At 38.2% G+C, this 14922-nt stretch overlaps 1 protein-coding gene across 18 annotated transcripts in view; it reads left to right on the top strand.

Annotated features, from left to right (window-relative positions):
• Positions 1-14922, top strand: part of PLEKHA5 (pleckstrin homology domain containing A5) — a 160116-nt gene that overhangs the window by 115421 nt on the left and 29773 nt on the right. For 13 of the 18 annotated variants that reach the window (XM_085049192.1, XM_085049193.1, XM_085049199.1 and 10 more), the window contains exons 11-14: positions 3840-4308; positions 9536-9619; positions 12332-12451; positions 13120-13173. In XM_085049192.1, coding sequence (XP_084905318.1) covers positions 3840-4308; positions 9536-9619; positions 12332-12451; positions 13120-13173 — 727 coding nt within the window. The remainder of the gene's footprint in view (positions 1-3839; positions 4309-9535; positions 9620-12331; positions 12452-13119; positions 13174-14922) is intronic. The other 5 variants (XM_085049206.1, XM_085049205.1, XM_085049204.1 and 2 more) reach the window with 2 other exon arrangements.

Raw genomic sequence — 14922 nt, 5'->3', positions numbered from 1 at the left:
GAAAATGTGTTCCCCCACAAATTTCAAAATATAAGGCTGGGGGCTTCTCAGTTTTTGCACAGCCTTGAAAGATTTCCATGAGCTTGGCTTTCGCTTGCCAAGGTTGAGCATTTCCTCACTGCCTTTAGCCCTTCATTAAACATAATCAGGAATTGTTAACATGTTGTTTCATGAAAAACTCATCATAAGTAGTTTGAACTTGCAGTGCAGACAGGGACTTGCACACCCTGACATTTATTTTATTATTCAAACTTGTGTAATGAGAACTGAGAAGGCTCTTTGATGCAGTTAATTTTTTTAATTGGACTTTAAAGCTTGCAACCATACAGAAGAAATTAGAATAGCTGTGCTATTTTTCAGTTGCGAACAAGAATAAAAACCCTAAAACTGATTTCATTGCGGGAGTCAACTAGAGGGAAGTGCTATTAACAATATGTTACTAATTAACAATATTTTATTTTTGAGCATAGGGAACACTTGTTTGCCTAAATGAGGGTGGCACTGGTAACATAAAGAGTATGCTTTCAAATGCAGTTCTACATAAAAGTAGTAAACTGAAGGAGAATTCGCCTTGAGCTGTCTTTTTTGATTATGGTGGAAATGGCCTTGAATAATGATCCAAATTTCTAATGTATATAGTGATGTCTTTTAAATGTGGCTTCATTTAAATTTAAAATTTCGGTTTTGTTCAGGTTGATAGTTTCTGGCTGGAGAAAGAAATTTATGTGGAATTAAAAGTTGGGAAATGAGGGTAGAAAGAAGCTTAAACTTAAGGTTGGAATGCGAGGCTCCTAAGGCTGCTTGTGTAATACCTGTAAAACTCATTACTTGAATTTTTGAAAACAGTAATTTTTACTTAATGGGGAAAAGTTGCTGACTGTCAACAAAGCTGCATTGCAGTGAATCTGTATTAGTGTATCTGCATTAGAGAAGTCATGGAGAACCCAACGGAGTATCTCTGGTGTGTCAGACTGAAAAAAAAATTAGGACGAATACTAAAATGTTAACAAAACGGTTCAATTAAATAACTGTATATAAAAAAGGAGCTCTTAGCTGTTCTCAATATAGAAATATAGAATGAAAACGATTCACTCTACAGTTACTGCTTTTTTAGAGGAACAGGCTGAGCCATCAGTAGTCTGATTGCCCAAAAACGTAATGACAGCAATGTAGTTTTTAATTCTTGAAATTGTTATCTGTTGTTTCCATGAATTTAGACATCTCGTTTGGCAAAAGCCACGTGAATTAACTGCTGCCTTTTTTAAAACCAAAAATAAATGTGGTTTAAATAAAAAATAAAGACATTCCACTTCAGTGTCATTTTATTGAATTTTGCACAAATCAGTTTGAAAAAAAATGTTTTCAACAAAAGTGATTCACTTGAGTGGTCTTTGTCGAATGTGAAAAAATACAGAGGGGTTGTATGATACTAAGTGATGTTGCTGCTAACCCAGGATGCAAGCCTGTCTCTCTGCATGGCCTATATAAGATTCATCCCAAATAATAAATGCCTGCTATAAAACACCAGGTTTCCATCTTCACTCTGCCACTCTTTCTTGGTTATTACATGGAAGTTCTGTACTCAGGGCCAGCTGGTATTTGTGTTCATTAGGATGAAGAACTGTTCTGAGGTTTCCGTCTGAGGGTTTTCATAACATTGCAGAACTGAGCCCCTAAAGGTTTAGCTGCAAATTGGCTTTCCCAAATAGTCCAACTTGGACACCAGAACCTCTATTGCTACCCACGAGCAGTCCTAGAGACTACTTCTAAAGTTGTCTGTAAGGAGTCTGTAAACACATGTGGAAACCTTTTTTTCATATGGGAGCAATTGTAAGGTGCTATTTATGATGACAGTTGTAGAATATTGAGTGCAGGGCATTTGGAAGCTGCAGTCCTGTTTGTAGCTGGGTTTTGGGTTTGGCTGGAATGATATTTTTGCAAGAATCAACAGTACATTGGTGAATCTGTTTGGATTTTATTGAATTATTCAATACAAGGCTCAATATTGAAGTGATTGAGCTTTTTACTGTTTTCCAGTAAAAAGCTCAATCATTTCCAATTTTTTACCAGTTGAAGATGGATTATGGTGTTTTTCTAAATGTTCTAAAATATAAGTAATTGCATGCAGATTTTAAATTGATGTCTTTACATAATAAGAACTTCAGGCAGCTTTTTTGCAAGTTCAGGATATTTAAAGATGCCAGCCCGTTACACCGCCCATTTAATTAAAAAAAAAAAAAGGGTGAAGAGTTTCAGTGAGTGACGTGTGTCTAGCTGTTAAATATATCCATGAAAATATTAGGTCTTACTGTAGCTCTTACAGGGTATAGCTACTATTCTATTTTGAAAGTTAGAAATGCATCTCAGAAGCATCTTATTTGTTTTTAAATATGGAGAAAAGCATTATCATTAATGGTATATTACTAAAGAAATTTAGAGGTATTTATGCAGATTTTGCAATAAGAGACTGGGACTTAGAATTGCTTTCCCCTTTTTGTAATTTTTTTGTAATAATGGCAAGCTGTCCAAAATTCAAAATGGGGATAATTCTTCATTAATTCTTGAAAAGCTTCAGAAACTGTACCAGATTTTGTATGTAAAGCTCTTTATAGCAGTTTTCATCTTCAAAATATTACAGGTGGTTGTAAATATTCAGCTTAACTATTTTCAGTGAGAAGTGGGTTTTACCATCATCAATTTCCTTGATAGTTATTCCATAAGGATCTTGCATGCATAGTGCTGCTTTACCTTGCCATTTGCTCTACATCATTTCTTTAATTTTTTTTTTTGTGGCACTGAAATAATTCAAAACCATTTTCGGGTTCTGATGCTTTGTGGTGCAGGGATTTTAGTTTGGATTAGTGTGGGGTGTAGCTGGAAGCTGCTGCCCTCTCATGGCTGAAGCAAGGTCCAATTTGAGACTGGTTTTGTTGTCTCTGAGCAAGCATCAATCACATGCATGATCAGTAGCAAAAGGTTTTAAGATGTGCTCATTTGCTTTTCAGATGTGGGATGAATGAATCAATGTTTATGACCTACATTTTGTCCTCTGAAAAAAATGAACAAGAAGTGCTTTGTCATACTTAGGCATGCATTGATCCTTGGTATAGAAAATTGTGCATTTCAGCTAATGCTGAAGGTTGCTAAATGAATGTAGAACTCCAGAATTTTAATGTGGCAACAAATTAAAGAAGTAAGCCTTTGAATTCATATCTGAGTTGAAAAGCAATAAAATGTTATTATCAAAGAAAGAAATACATTGCTCTTTGTTTCACTTGAATGGCTGATATATAATGGCTTATCCTTGACAATTGCAAAATACAATTTCTGTAGACAATTACTGCAGTTTCCCATAGACTGCAGTTAAAAGACTATTTTTCTTTTTTAATGTCCATAGTAATTGCTCAAGATTTTCTTAGGGAAACAACAGGATATTTTTTCACTTTTGAAAAAGCAAACATTTCATATGAAAATATGGAAAACATTTGGAAACAGTGTAGAACTTCAAAGCTTTAAAAACTTTCACCAGTCCACCATACAGACAAGTTGCAAGACTTGATCAAAACTTGACAGTACTAGACTGGTAAACTGCTAAAAAGATGAAATATGGATTATATCAGCAAGAGCTAATCTGAGAGAAAGGATCCACTTTTGGTTGATACAGTGTGTTCAGTCAGTATCATTGATTCTTTAACTGTTGTCTTGATTTTCTTGTGTGTTTTTTAAATGGCATTTGAAGTGTAATAAAAGGTAAGAGTTAGCGGGATAAACCCAACTCATAGTGAACAACTTGATATTGACATTATATTAATGCTAATAAAAGGAAACTTGTGTTCCAGTATCATCTCCTACCAGACGCTGCCAAGGAACATGCCAAGCCATCGAGCTCAGGTGCTGCCCCGGTATCCAGAAGGGTACAGGACGCTGCCAAGGAACAGCAAGACACGTCCAGAAAGCCTCTGCAGTGTCACACCCTCGGCGTACGACAGAGCCATGGCACCCACGAGTGCTGAGGACAAGCGGCGCTCAATGCGCGACGACACGATGTGGCAGCTCTATGAGTGGCAGCAGCGCCAGTTCTACAACAAGCAAACCACTCTCACCAGGCACAGCACCCTGAGTAGCCCGAAAACCATGATGAATATCTCTGATCAGATGATGCATTCGATTCCCACGTCTCCCTCGCACGGGTCCATTGCTGGTTTCCAGGGATACTCCCCGCAGCGGACCTACCGATCGGAAGTGTCATCGCCAGTGCAAAGGGGAGATGTCACCATTGATCGCAGGCACAGGACACACCATACGAAGGTAAAAGTACTTCATTTAATAATTAAAATTCTCATTTACAGAGCTCTTCAGTAGAAAGTATCTGATTACTGTAAAATTCATGTTGCACTATAGAAAATTTTATTATAATGGAGATTGTTATATAACTGCTTTCATGGGAAAATGTTTGATTTTGAAAAGTACTGAAAAATCTTAGGGTAGTAAAAATGTATTTTCTAAAACACTAGGGGAAAACATGTCCTGATATTACTGCCTATGATAATATGTTTCTCTAAAAAAAATTAAAATTAGTCAATTGAAAAATTATTCAGAATAGCTTGTGTATATACAGAAATTTTTCTTCTTTCTAGCTCCAGGAGGACTCAAAACCCCAGGTTTCTTTACACATGCTTCCTTCAATTCTTCGGCAACAAGTTTGGCTGCCTTGGGTTCCAGCAGCAAACCAAGTGTATTGTTCCTTTTTATGTCTTTGAGTTATTAGGGAGATCACTAAAGATCAGTCTAAATGCACACAAACTTAGTGCTTGACCAGTGTTAACTCTTCTTATCTTCACCAGTGAGAGGGAGACATGAAAAATTACGAACTTGGGTGCCATATGTGCCACTCTGCTGCATGCGGCATGCTTGTGTTAGTATGGTTTTTTAGGAGATTGGAAATAATTAAATAAAAATTACTCCCAGTTGGATATAAAATGCTCCTGAGCATTTTTCCAACAACATTATCCTTGGGTGTTTGGTTTTTTGGTGGGTTTTTTTGTTTGTTTGTTTGTTTCTGTTTTTTGGGGGTTTTGGGTTTTTTTTTCATGCAGGGGGAGAAATATCTATAACTATGTTTTGACATCCTTTATATCTCAACTGCTCTGGAAATTTAGTAATCAGTGCTTCTCACATATCTGAGAAATACCACTGGGATCAGTGCTGCAGAGCATGTCTTACTTGTCCTTTCAGCTGTGTTTTGCTTCCTGATGTTTTTGTTCCTCATTGAACACTTTATGCTAGTATTCCATTTAGTATTTAGTTTCTTTTATACAAGCCTGCTGTTTCCCTTGGGTTTTTCATGCCATTTGGTTTGTATTTCATTAGTTACACAACCAGCTTTTGCCATTAACTTAGAAACACACCTATTTTTAAGAGGTGGGTGATTAGAAGACTGATTATTTCAAATCGGTAGGGTAAATTTAACATGTAAACCCTACCTACATAAAGGTCTTAGGCCTTTCAATGGTAGGCTTTCTATTTTAAGGTTCTCAAAATCCTCCTGAAACCCCTCTCTCACAGTGATTTTCAAATGTCACACTGTCTCTCCAGAGCTCAGTCTCATCTCTAACTGTTAAGCACTATCCCAAGTTAAGGGGTGGGGTGAGCTTTCTTCTACAGGGCTATGTAGCCTGTGTTTGTCATATACAGTGCTGTACTTCCACATAGATAGCCATCTAAAGAGAAAGTTCTAGAATTTGTCCAGTATTTTGTAATTCTTCTATCATGAGAAGTTAAAACTTGGTGTAGCTCATGATATGCCAGTTTTTATATGCTGGAGCGTTTAACCCACAAGAAGATAAATTTCTGTCACCAATGTATTTTTCTCCAAGTACTACAAGACTGTAATGTTATCATCCCTGGCTGGGCTTTTACATTTGCAGAATTCTTGTTAACATTTGTTAGCTTTTACCTTTTTTTAACTTGTTCAAAATGATGAGTTAGAAGGAGTATCTGGAGAAGGATATCGAACAATTAAAATATTCTTTACTATTTGTAACACAGAAAAGAGACTAATGTCCACTTACCTGAGGGATTATGATAATAAACTGTAAAAAATGTTGACACTTTTATAAAGTTATTTGCAACCCAAAAGTGACTCATTTTCCCCTCAGTTGAGAGTCAAGTGCTTTGAACCCATATTCCTACACAAGTTTTCTGATTAAATCCAGTGGCACAGGACTAGAACAAAATTTCTTCCTGTAAAGACTGTTCCCTATCACAGCTGTGCTTGTGCATGAAAAAAAATTTAAAAGTACAAATGTGATGGGTCATTTCACTGAGAACTGGGGCAGTCTTTGGGCCAGACTGGCTCCGGGTTTGGATAGCTCTGTAGGAAGGGGAGCCTTCTGCCTGTGATCCTTCACAGTGATGAAGTATAGATAAAACCTTTACAGTGTTGCCAAGAATGGTTTTCTCAGTCCATGATCATCCTGTCAGCAGACAATCAAAGCTATTTCCTGGGGAAGGGTGACAGCTGATCCTTGCTGGCCTAGGAACTGCCAGGGCTCCTGAATACTCTTTACCTGCTTTAACTTTAATCCATCTTATGAAGTCTGTGTCTGGCAGAGAGTACTTGACCTCACCGTCCCCACTCTCAGTGTAAGACTACTTTAGTAGTCCACTAGGAGGAAAGAGGGATGCTTCTGTGAGTGGTACAAGAGATGTGAGTATTTCAGTTTGAGAAGTCAATGAAGACATGGTTTGAAAAGGCAGGAATGAGAGCATTGTGAGCAGATACCAAAACTTTCTTCTTTCTATTTTCTACAGCACATGGTTTTGAATTGAGCGCTTGTATATGTTTAAATGGCATTGTCTACTCCAAAATAGTCACCCTTTAGCTTGAAAATTTTATTTATTTTCATATCAGCTAATTTTCTGTCCTGTGTTGTGTCTTTCCTAACTATTCCAAGACCTTCCCTATTATTCTTGAAGTAGAAATGACATCTGCAGTCCCAAGAATGCTGCACTACGCCCACAGAATTTACTTAATCTAGCAATTTGCCACTAATTTTTGAGACTCCAGCAAGACAAAAAAGGACTACATCCCCAAATTGCTATTGTTCAGCTGTCCTCAAATGAGCTGTGTCGTATGAGTTCCCTTTGCAAAACTGGTGAAGAAAGTCCTCAGTGTTTGTTTTCACAGATCACTGTAGATGTATTTACCTAAGATATCTTGCCGTGACTGTGGACCTTTCTGTGCTAAAACCGTCTGTCATTTTCTAGGCTTCCTTTAAAATTGCTATAAAGCATTTCATATTTATGAATAATATTATTCAATCTTCTTAGCCAATGTCTGCATTTATTAAATTATAAACATTCACTTTGGGGAATATTCTTGGTTATATTGCTTGTGCTTTGGAAATAGAACTCTAGTGGCAGTCTCTCGGTGTATTGTGAGAAATAATTGTGATTCGTGGGTAGGCCTGGCTCTGGCTGGTGATGGTGCATCGGCTCTTGCCCTTCAGAGTGATTCTCAGAACAGATCTGACTCAGGCCCTGTGCTGAATCACAAATCCTCCCCTGCTTCCTCCTTGCTTGCACAAAGTAGTAGTTTTCTTCTGAGCTGTGTTAGCAGGAAAACAATTGCTTCCCACACCCCGGCACTGGCTTAAGTGTGAAAATGTATATTTTTGTGTGTATAGGGAGGCAGTGAAGGGATGGTCATTTCTCTTTTATTCCTGCTCACTTCTGGGTCATTTGTACGAGACTGTGCCTGCTCATACTCCTGGTTCAGGCAAACCACTGGTGAAGGCAAAATATATCCCTGCAAAAACAGTGGGAGAGTAGACTCAGGGTATGCTTTCTCTGAAGACCTGGACTATTGCTATGATGAGAACAGGGAACAGCCCTGTCCAGCAAGCTGAGTTTGATCCATAATTGAAGACATGGGAAAATGTGAGATACGACTGCTTGGCAAGGCCAGAATGTTAGTTCTGAGACCAACGTTTTAAGAATATTTTCAGCTTTACCTGTGCAAGTCAGTCACAACACGCCACTGCCAAAGCAGTAGCAGGCAGCAGTCTGAGCCCAGAAAATGGGCTTAGATGAAGGGATGGGTAAAACTGAAAGATGCAGTGTTTGGGTCTCCAGACACACTGCCTGCTGAGCGTTATGGTGTAGTGTTGCTTTGACAAAAGCTGCTAGCTCCTGATAATTGTCATGGCACTTCTAATCTCCAAATAGCTCCAAAAAGTGCATTGACTGCTTCGAGAGCAGGGCTTCTGATTACTGAGTGTCCTTGCAAATAAAACAAATCATAATGTTGATGGTCAGGATGAGATTTAAAAAGCTTCGGGAAGAAATCACAGCCCCAGGGGTGGCCAGTGAGGGTGAGGAGGGGCGCAGGCTCTGCTGAGGGCTGCTTTCAGGGAGGTTTCTGGAGCTGCTGGAGAGGGGATCTCTGGAGGTCTCTCAAAGGACAGCAGCGAGAGCAGGGGGAGCATGGCTTGCTCCAGGATGTGCAAAGGGACAAGCCTGGTGCCCCAGGGCAGTGCAGGAGAGGGCAGCAGCGCACTGAGCAGGTGGGGCAGCGCAGGGGCATCCAGGGAAGATCTTCTTTGTTTCTCTTTTTGATTTCATCTTCCCAGTCCCATCCCAGTGCCTTCAGTCCCTCACAAGTGCCCTCAGTCCCATCCCAATCCCTCCCTAGCGTATTCCAGTGACCCCAGGAAAAAGAGGGGTTTGAGGGGAAAAGCTCCTTTTCCATTATTGTCTGTTTAAAGTGGAGAGGATCCCCATTCACCTTGGATTTGAAGGGTACCAATTGAAGGAAAACCTGCCTTTTCTTGATTTAGGGGTATCAACTGATGGGGAGTCGTTATTTTCTGGTTTAAAGGGCAACCTTTATGATGCCATTTTACGGGTTTGAGTTAAGACCAAACTCCCCATTTGCATCATCTTAAGGTTCAAATTGCAAGGCAATCCCAGCTTTCCCTCAGTTTTAAGGGTTTAAATTGAGGGACTATCCCTCTTACTCTAACATTGGAAGTATTTAAATAGAGGGGGGAAAGGGCAGAAAAAGAGAGGAAAAAGGCAAGATGTGAGGTGGAAAAGGGCAGGAAGAAGGAGAAGAAAAAAGGGCATGAAAGGTGAAGTGAAAAAGGTGGGGAAGGTGAGAGAAAAAAGGGTAGGGAAAGAAAGGATGAGAAATATGGTGGAAAAGGGCAGGAAATGCGAGGGGGAAAAGGACGAGAAACATACATGAAAAGCTACAATAGTTGTTTACACAGTCTGTCAGTAGGGCAACAACAATGAGGGAGAACTGTTAATTAAATTAATTACAAAATTTGGGTTATTTCTAAAATTTAGAGATAGACTACTTGAGTCACCTAGGCAGTAGATCAGCAGGGAGCATGACTGGCACAAATCATAGCAGATTTTCATGAGGGTGAAGTTGGCTTGACTGTTTTTTTCCTTTTTTTAGCATTTGAAAGTTTTTGGGTCTTTAGAAATAACTGTGGATCATACTGTGCTATTTTTTTTTGTACAGCATGTCTTTATGCCTGACAGAAGGTCGATGCCAGCAGGTCTGAGTTTACAGCCTGTTACTCCTCAGAGCCTCCAAGGCAAAACAGTGAGTTGGATTTTTATTTGGTACATTGGGGTTTTTTCTAAGAATAATCCTTTAAGTATGAAGAGGCAATGCCGAAATTTTATTCTGTTTAAAGCTTGCTTTAAATGTAACCTTTATTTAAGTTATCAGGGAGAGAAGTACCTTGTGGTTCCATGGAAGTTTCAGAATATTGTGTAGCTGCTGAGTCAAAGTTTTCTTTGGCAAATACAGATTTTTTATTTTTTAATCATCGTTGATACATTGCTGAAATTCCTGGGAGAGGGTAGACTACATCACAGAACACTTGTTTCTCCATTAATTATTTAGAAAATCCTGGAAGTAAAGTTTGGCCTTTTTTTGGAAATGTAAGAGATAGTAAAACAGCATTTTGTAAAATTATGTCCTTTCTGACATTTTACTGTGGTAGAGCTGAAATTCTCATTGAAGATATTTCATCAAAGTAATACTGGTGAATACTGTCCACTTTTCTAATGGAAACATGACTCTCAGCCAAAAATTTGCCCTAAATTTATGTCATTTCTTTACCAGTTTTTGTCTCCTTTTATGTCATCTCTCTGTCCATCTTAAAATACTGATTGCCAGAGTGATGAATTAAGAAAACAGGTTTTAAGTTTTGGGTTTTTTTCCTTTTGGAACCATACTGTGGGCAGCAGCTCCTTGTCAGTCCTTCCACTGCCTTGAGCCCTGTTTCTTGCACTTTCCAGCATGGATTTCTGGCACCTTCAGCAACTTTTGTGGCTTGGCCATTGGCAGCTGGAGCCTTCTGGACGTTTCTTGGGGCTCACAGCCCTCTCAGCTCTCCTGGTCTCTGCTCATAGAGCAGGGCTGATCTCCAAAGGGAAAAGGAGGTCAGGCTTCCACCAGTAGAAACCATAAATCCTGCTGACAGCACAATGTTGCAGGGGCCAAAGGAGGAAACCTGTAGGCAGCTCTGAGAAAATTTTGTGTTGTGGTTGTTGCAAGAGTCCCAAGACCTGCATCAAATGCACGGCACTTGCAGCAACATCAAGAATGTTTGCAACATTAGGAGTGTCTAGAGAGGAGATCTGTTCAATGGGCTCCTCTATGGAAAAAAGTTTGGTTTGGAGTGCCATTAAATAGTTTATTCCTAATGCACTACAATTGGGCTTTTGAAGAATGTGCCAAAAGGAGTTTTGAGCATGAAAAGGTGGATCACTGTTCCTTTTGCTTGAAGATGCTTTTTGTTCCCATATTCCTAAAAATAAGACTTTTTGAATTGTTTTGAATTGATGTTCCTTTCCAGACTGAAAGCACTGTCACCTATTTTTGGAGAGAACTTGAAAATGCCTTGTACAGCAGTCTAGATTCCTACGTTCACTCTCTAAAATTAAGTATTTTAAATCCAGGTATTGAAAGAGTACTGCAAGAAGGAAAACTGCCATTAGACAATTTGTATTTGGTGTTGGTTTTCCCTCAAAAGCAAATGGTTTTGCCAACAGGAGCTATGTGGAAATCCCTTGCTCCCCCTTGTGGGCTCCTCGGTTCTGAACTCACAAAACTGCCAGTGCCATGCTGCTTCTCAGGGATTTTTCCTCTTTATTTTGAGAAATGGGTATTCATTTTCAGTATTTTTAGTGTGTGGCTCTCTAGCTCTCTTTTCTTCTTTGCTTTGGGGAAATTCTGTGGCTATGAGAGAGAGCAAGCAGGGGTTTAGGAAGCTTTTTTGTTTGGGCTTTATTTGACTCACAAGGCTTTTGAGAAAATCAAAATGCTGGATGAATATTTAACCTCTTGTAAGGCTGACTTCTGGAGAAGTGTAAGAAACAGAAGCAAACAGGAACATAACAAAAATACTTGTGATGCTCAGTGGTTTGTTTTTGAAGTATTGTTAATAGAAATGGTTCCTAGGAATGATTCAAGTAGAGTTTCCCAAACTGGCATAAGCTGATCTGTGTGGAATTACCTGACAAATACCCATTTGAGTTTGACTTTATTTCCGTAATACATTTAATCAATACATATAATCTTGGGTTTTAAATGCTATTCTTCATCCCTTCCTAAGGCTGTATTGTACAGCTTAGTCATGAAAGTAAAGCAATAAAGTTACTGGCAGCCTCTGGCCTGTGAAAGGTGGGATGGAAAATTATTTTTGTCATGCTTGTGCAGATTTATTCTGTGAAAGGTGATTATTTGTGAGGTGATTATTTGTGAGGTGGTTCAGCTAATGTGGGTTTCTCATAGTTTTTTCCTCTCAATTTTGGCATGTACATTTGAAGAATTATTTAAAAAACTACATTTTCTTGAGGGCATGTTTTGATTCTTTCACCAAGCTTGAATGGCTGCCCATCTACAGGCAATGACATCCTAAGGGCTGGAATTGTCTCCGCCTTCACTTAACTCAATATCATCAATTTGATATGCATGTCAGAAGTTTGAGGATGGCACAGAATTCATCCTGCATAATCCTCACTTATTTTTGCCCTTAATACAGAATGTTTCACTTCTATGGCATTTCTTGGTTTGGGTAGTCAAAACTTAAGCCTTCATTTTTTATTTGGAAGTGTTCACTTGGGGGAAACAGTGTCTCTTGTGTCATATCACTGTGAGAGTTTTTGTAAGGTACTCGGAAGGTACTTACTTTACTTTAGAAGTAAACTTTTTATGAGGTGTGCCTTATTTTACTGTAGTGTTGTTTGGGATACCAATTAACCTTTTCTCTACTCTTTGGCTTCTCACACTGCACTCCTTCAGCCAGAGGAGCTGACACTGCTGCTCATAAAGCTGAGACGGCAGCAGGCGGAGCTGAGTAGTATCCGGGAACACACACTAGCACAGCTCATGCAGCTAAAACTTGAGGCCAGCAGCCCAAAGGTCAGCTATCAAGCAATGTGTGTCATCTTCCATTCCCACTAACTCCTAGTCATTCATTAACCAAAGTTTGCTTTGTACTGCTAGTGCAAAACTTTCTCACTGCTATAGAGTAACACTGATTCCTTGTGTGTGTGTTGTGTTCTGCTATTAACCCTTTGAGGTTTTACTTTTTGAAATAAGCCAAGGCAAAATTACTTAGGAATATTTTAAAATATGTTGTAGTTCACATTCAAAATTAATTGGTTTTAATCTGCTGGTATTACAAACAAAATTAGTTGTAATAGATTATGAGATTAATTTATTGTTTATACAGGCTCCTATCAGATACCATCTTATTTGTAATTAGTCTATGAAAAGCAGGACGTGTTTAAAACACAGATTTATCAAAGGGTTCATAGTTGCCTGTGTAGTGGACATTTACATAAGCTTACTGTACTTTATAAGTAAACCAAAATGTATTGTAGTAGTTCATAGTCTGATTTGTAGCAAACTTCCATCACTTCTGTTTCAGTCTCAAAACCTGTTAACAGTTCTTAAAAAAACAGTTAAAAGCAACATTATATTTCTCCATCAATCAGAGAGATCACAGTAGTTTTCTTTTAAAGCTCTTTTCATGCATTCTGCACTTTCTGTCCCTTTCCTTTTTCCCTCTGACTGCTGCCTGCTAGAATGAGATTCTTTCACATCACCTTCAAAGGAATGCAATATATTTGGATCACCAGGTGGGATTTGAAATTTACTTGTGCATTTATATTTCTTAATGCTTTTTGCCTGCTCCTATCAAAGCTGGAAATATTTGGGGAGAAGGATTTTCAGTGCTTTTTATGAAGTTGGATGATGCCCATAGCAAAGAATATCTTAATTGATTACAAATTTGAGATTTTATGGGAAAATAAAATCCCTTAATTTAAAATTTGTCCGAAAAGAGTAGCCATTTAATTTTTTTCTGTTCTAAATGTTCCTAATTTCCTTTTCATAATAACACTAACTGTAGCATTTTACCTTCTTTAACCACTCTTAATATATTTCCAAGCTCATATGACACACATGCAATTTATAAAAAATGGGTAGTTGTGGTAATTTCAGTTTCTCAAATTATTAGATGCTTCTACAGGACATTAAATGAAAAGGAGGTGAACCATGAAGAAATGTTTTAAACAAATCATAACATGGCTCATTTTCTCAGTTTTCTCAGTTAATTCTGAAGGATTTATAGAAGAATAAAATTCTAATTCTTTACAATTTGTGGTACCTTACGAAGTGAGGGTACAGTTCTGTCTTCACTAACGTAATTGATTGCCAAGTGAAGAACTGTGATACCACTTACCTCTCTCTGTGGCTTTGTTGCATGACCAAATGGGATTTCTGTACAAGTTGGGTTTGAGAAGTTTTGAAGGGGAATTTTTTTGCTAGCAGTTACAAAAGGCAATCATAAGTGCTTAGAAGAAAAATAAGCAACTTGGTGATGGTTAAATATATAAAAATCACTTTTTCTAGTAATCTGTCTTTTAATGGAACTTTTGATCCTTACACTTAAAACTGATAGAACTTTTATATTCTACATGTTCTTCTACTGGGATTTCAATGAGTTATTAAACACCCCAGCTCTGCAGAGACATGTAATACACACTCTCACATGGGCTTGGTTCACCCAGTGACTTTATTTTCCCATTACCTCTTGGAAACCGGGTGGGAATTATGACCAATTCAGTTCGATGGCAGCACTTCCCTAAATACCTGTCTTGTCTCACTTAGGGGGCTGCAGGAGGTCCAAAACAATAGGGACAAACTGCTTGCTAAATTAGACCAAAATAGTTCATCCAACTCAAATATTTCCAGTCTATAATGTTTTGGAATAAGGGATTGACTCTGTCTTCAGAAATGTAATTCATTGTCAAGAAAGGATAACTGTTGATGCAAAGTGTAAAACTGTGTTGCTGTTGCCTGATCAGCCAAGCTTGTGAGTATGATGGACAGGATTAAATGGGGGAATTGTCTACATACAAAAATGCAGAGTGGTAAAAATTATTTTCCTTTTACTTGCATTTGATAAAATTCAGAAATGTGATGTGGTAAGGATTAATTTAGGAAAGTTTGTAAGTCTTACAGTTGTGCCGTGATTACCTCTACCAGGGATGCAAAGAATCAGTACAACTTAGAAATTAAGTATAAAAATATATTACCTTAATCACAAAATCATGGAAGAGCAGGTTGGAATACTTGTCCAAGTTTCTGATTAGTTTTTCTTTTTTCTCTTGTTTTATAATTCTGTCATGTACCTGTTGGAAATAAATCTCCCTAAGAGTCTTTTTGCTTTGAGTGCCACTGCTTCTAAGAGTGGTATCACATTTATATATTTTCATTACTTTGCCAAATACCAGTTTCCCTTTATGTTGGAAAGCATAAAAAAAATCAATATTTCTTTAAGTGTAATTGAGACCTTTCTTCCTTGTTACCAGCAACTGTAACCA

The sequence above is a fragment of the Lichenostomus cassidix genome, chromosome 1Aa (genome assembly GCF_008360975.1).
Source record: "Lichenostomus cassidix isolate B80296 chromosome 1Aa, HeHo_3.0, whole genome shotgun sequence".
NCBI classification, from domain to species: Eukaryota; Metazoa; Chordata; class Aves; order Passeriformes; family Meliphagidae; genus Lichenostomus; species Lichenostomus cassidix.
The sequence above is the reverse complement of the archived record's forward strand: the minus strand, read 5'-3'. Positions and strand labels throughout refer to the sequence as shown.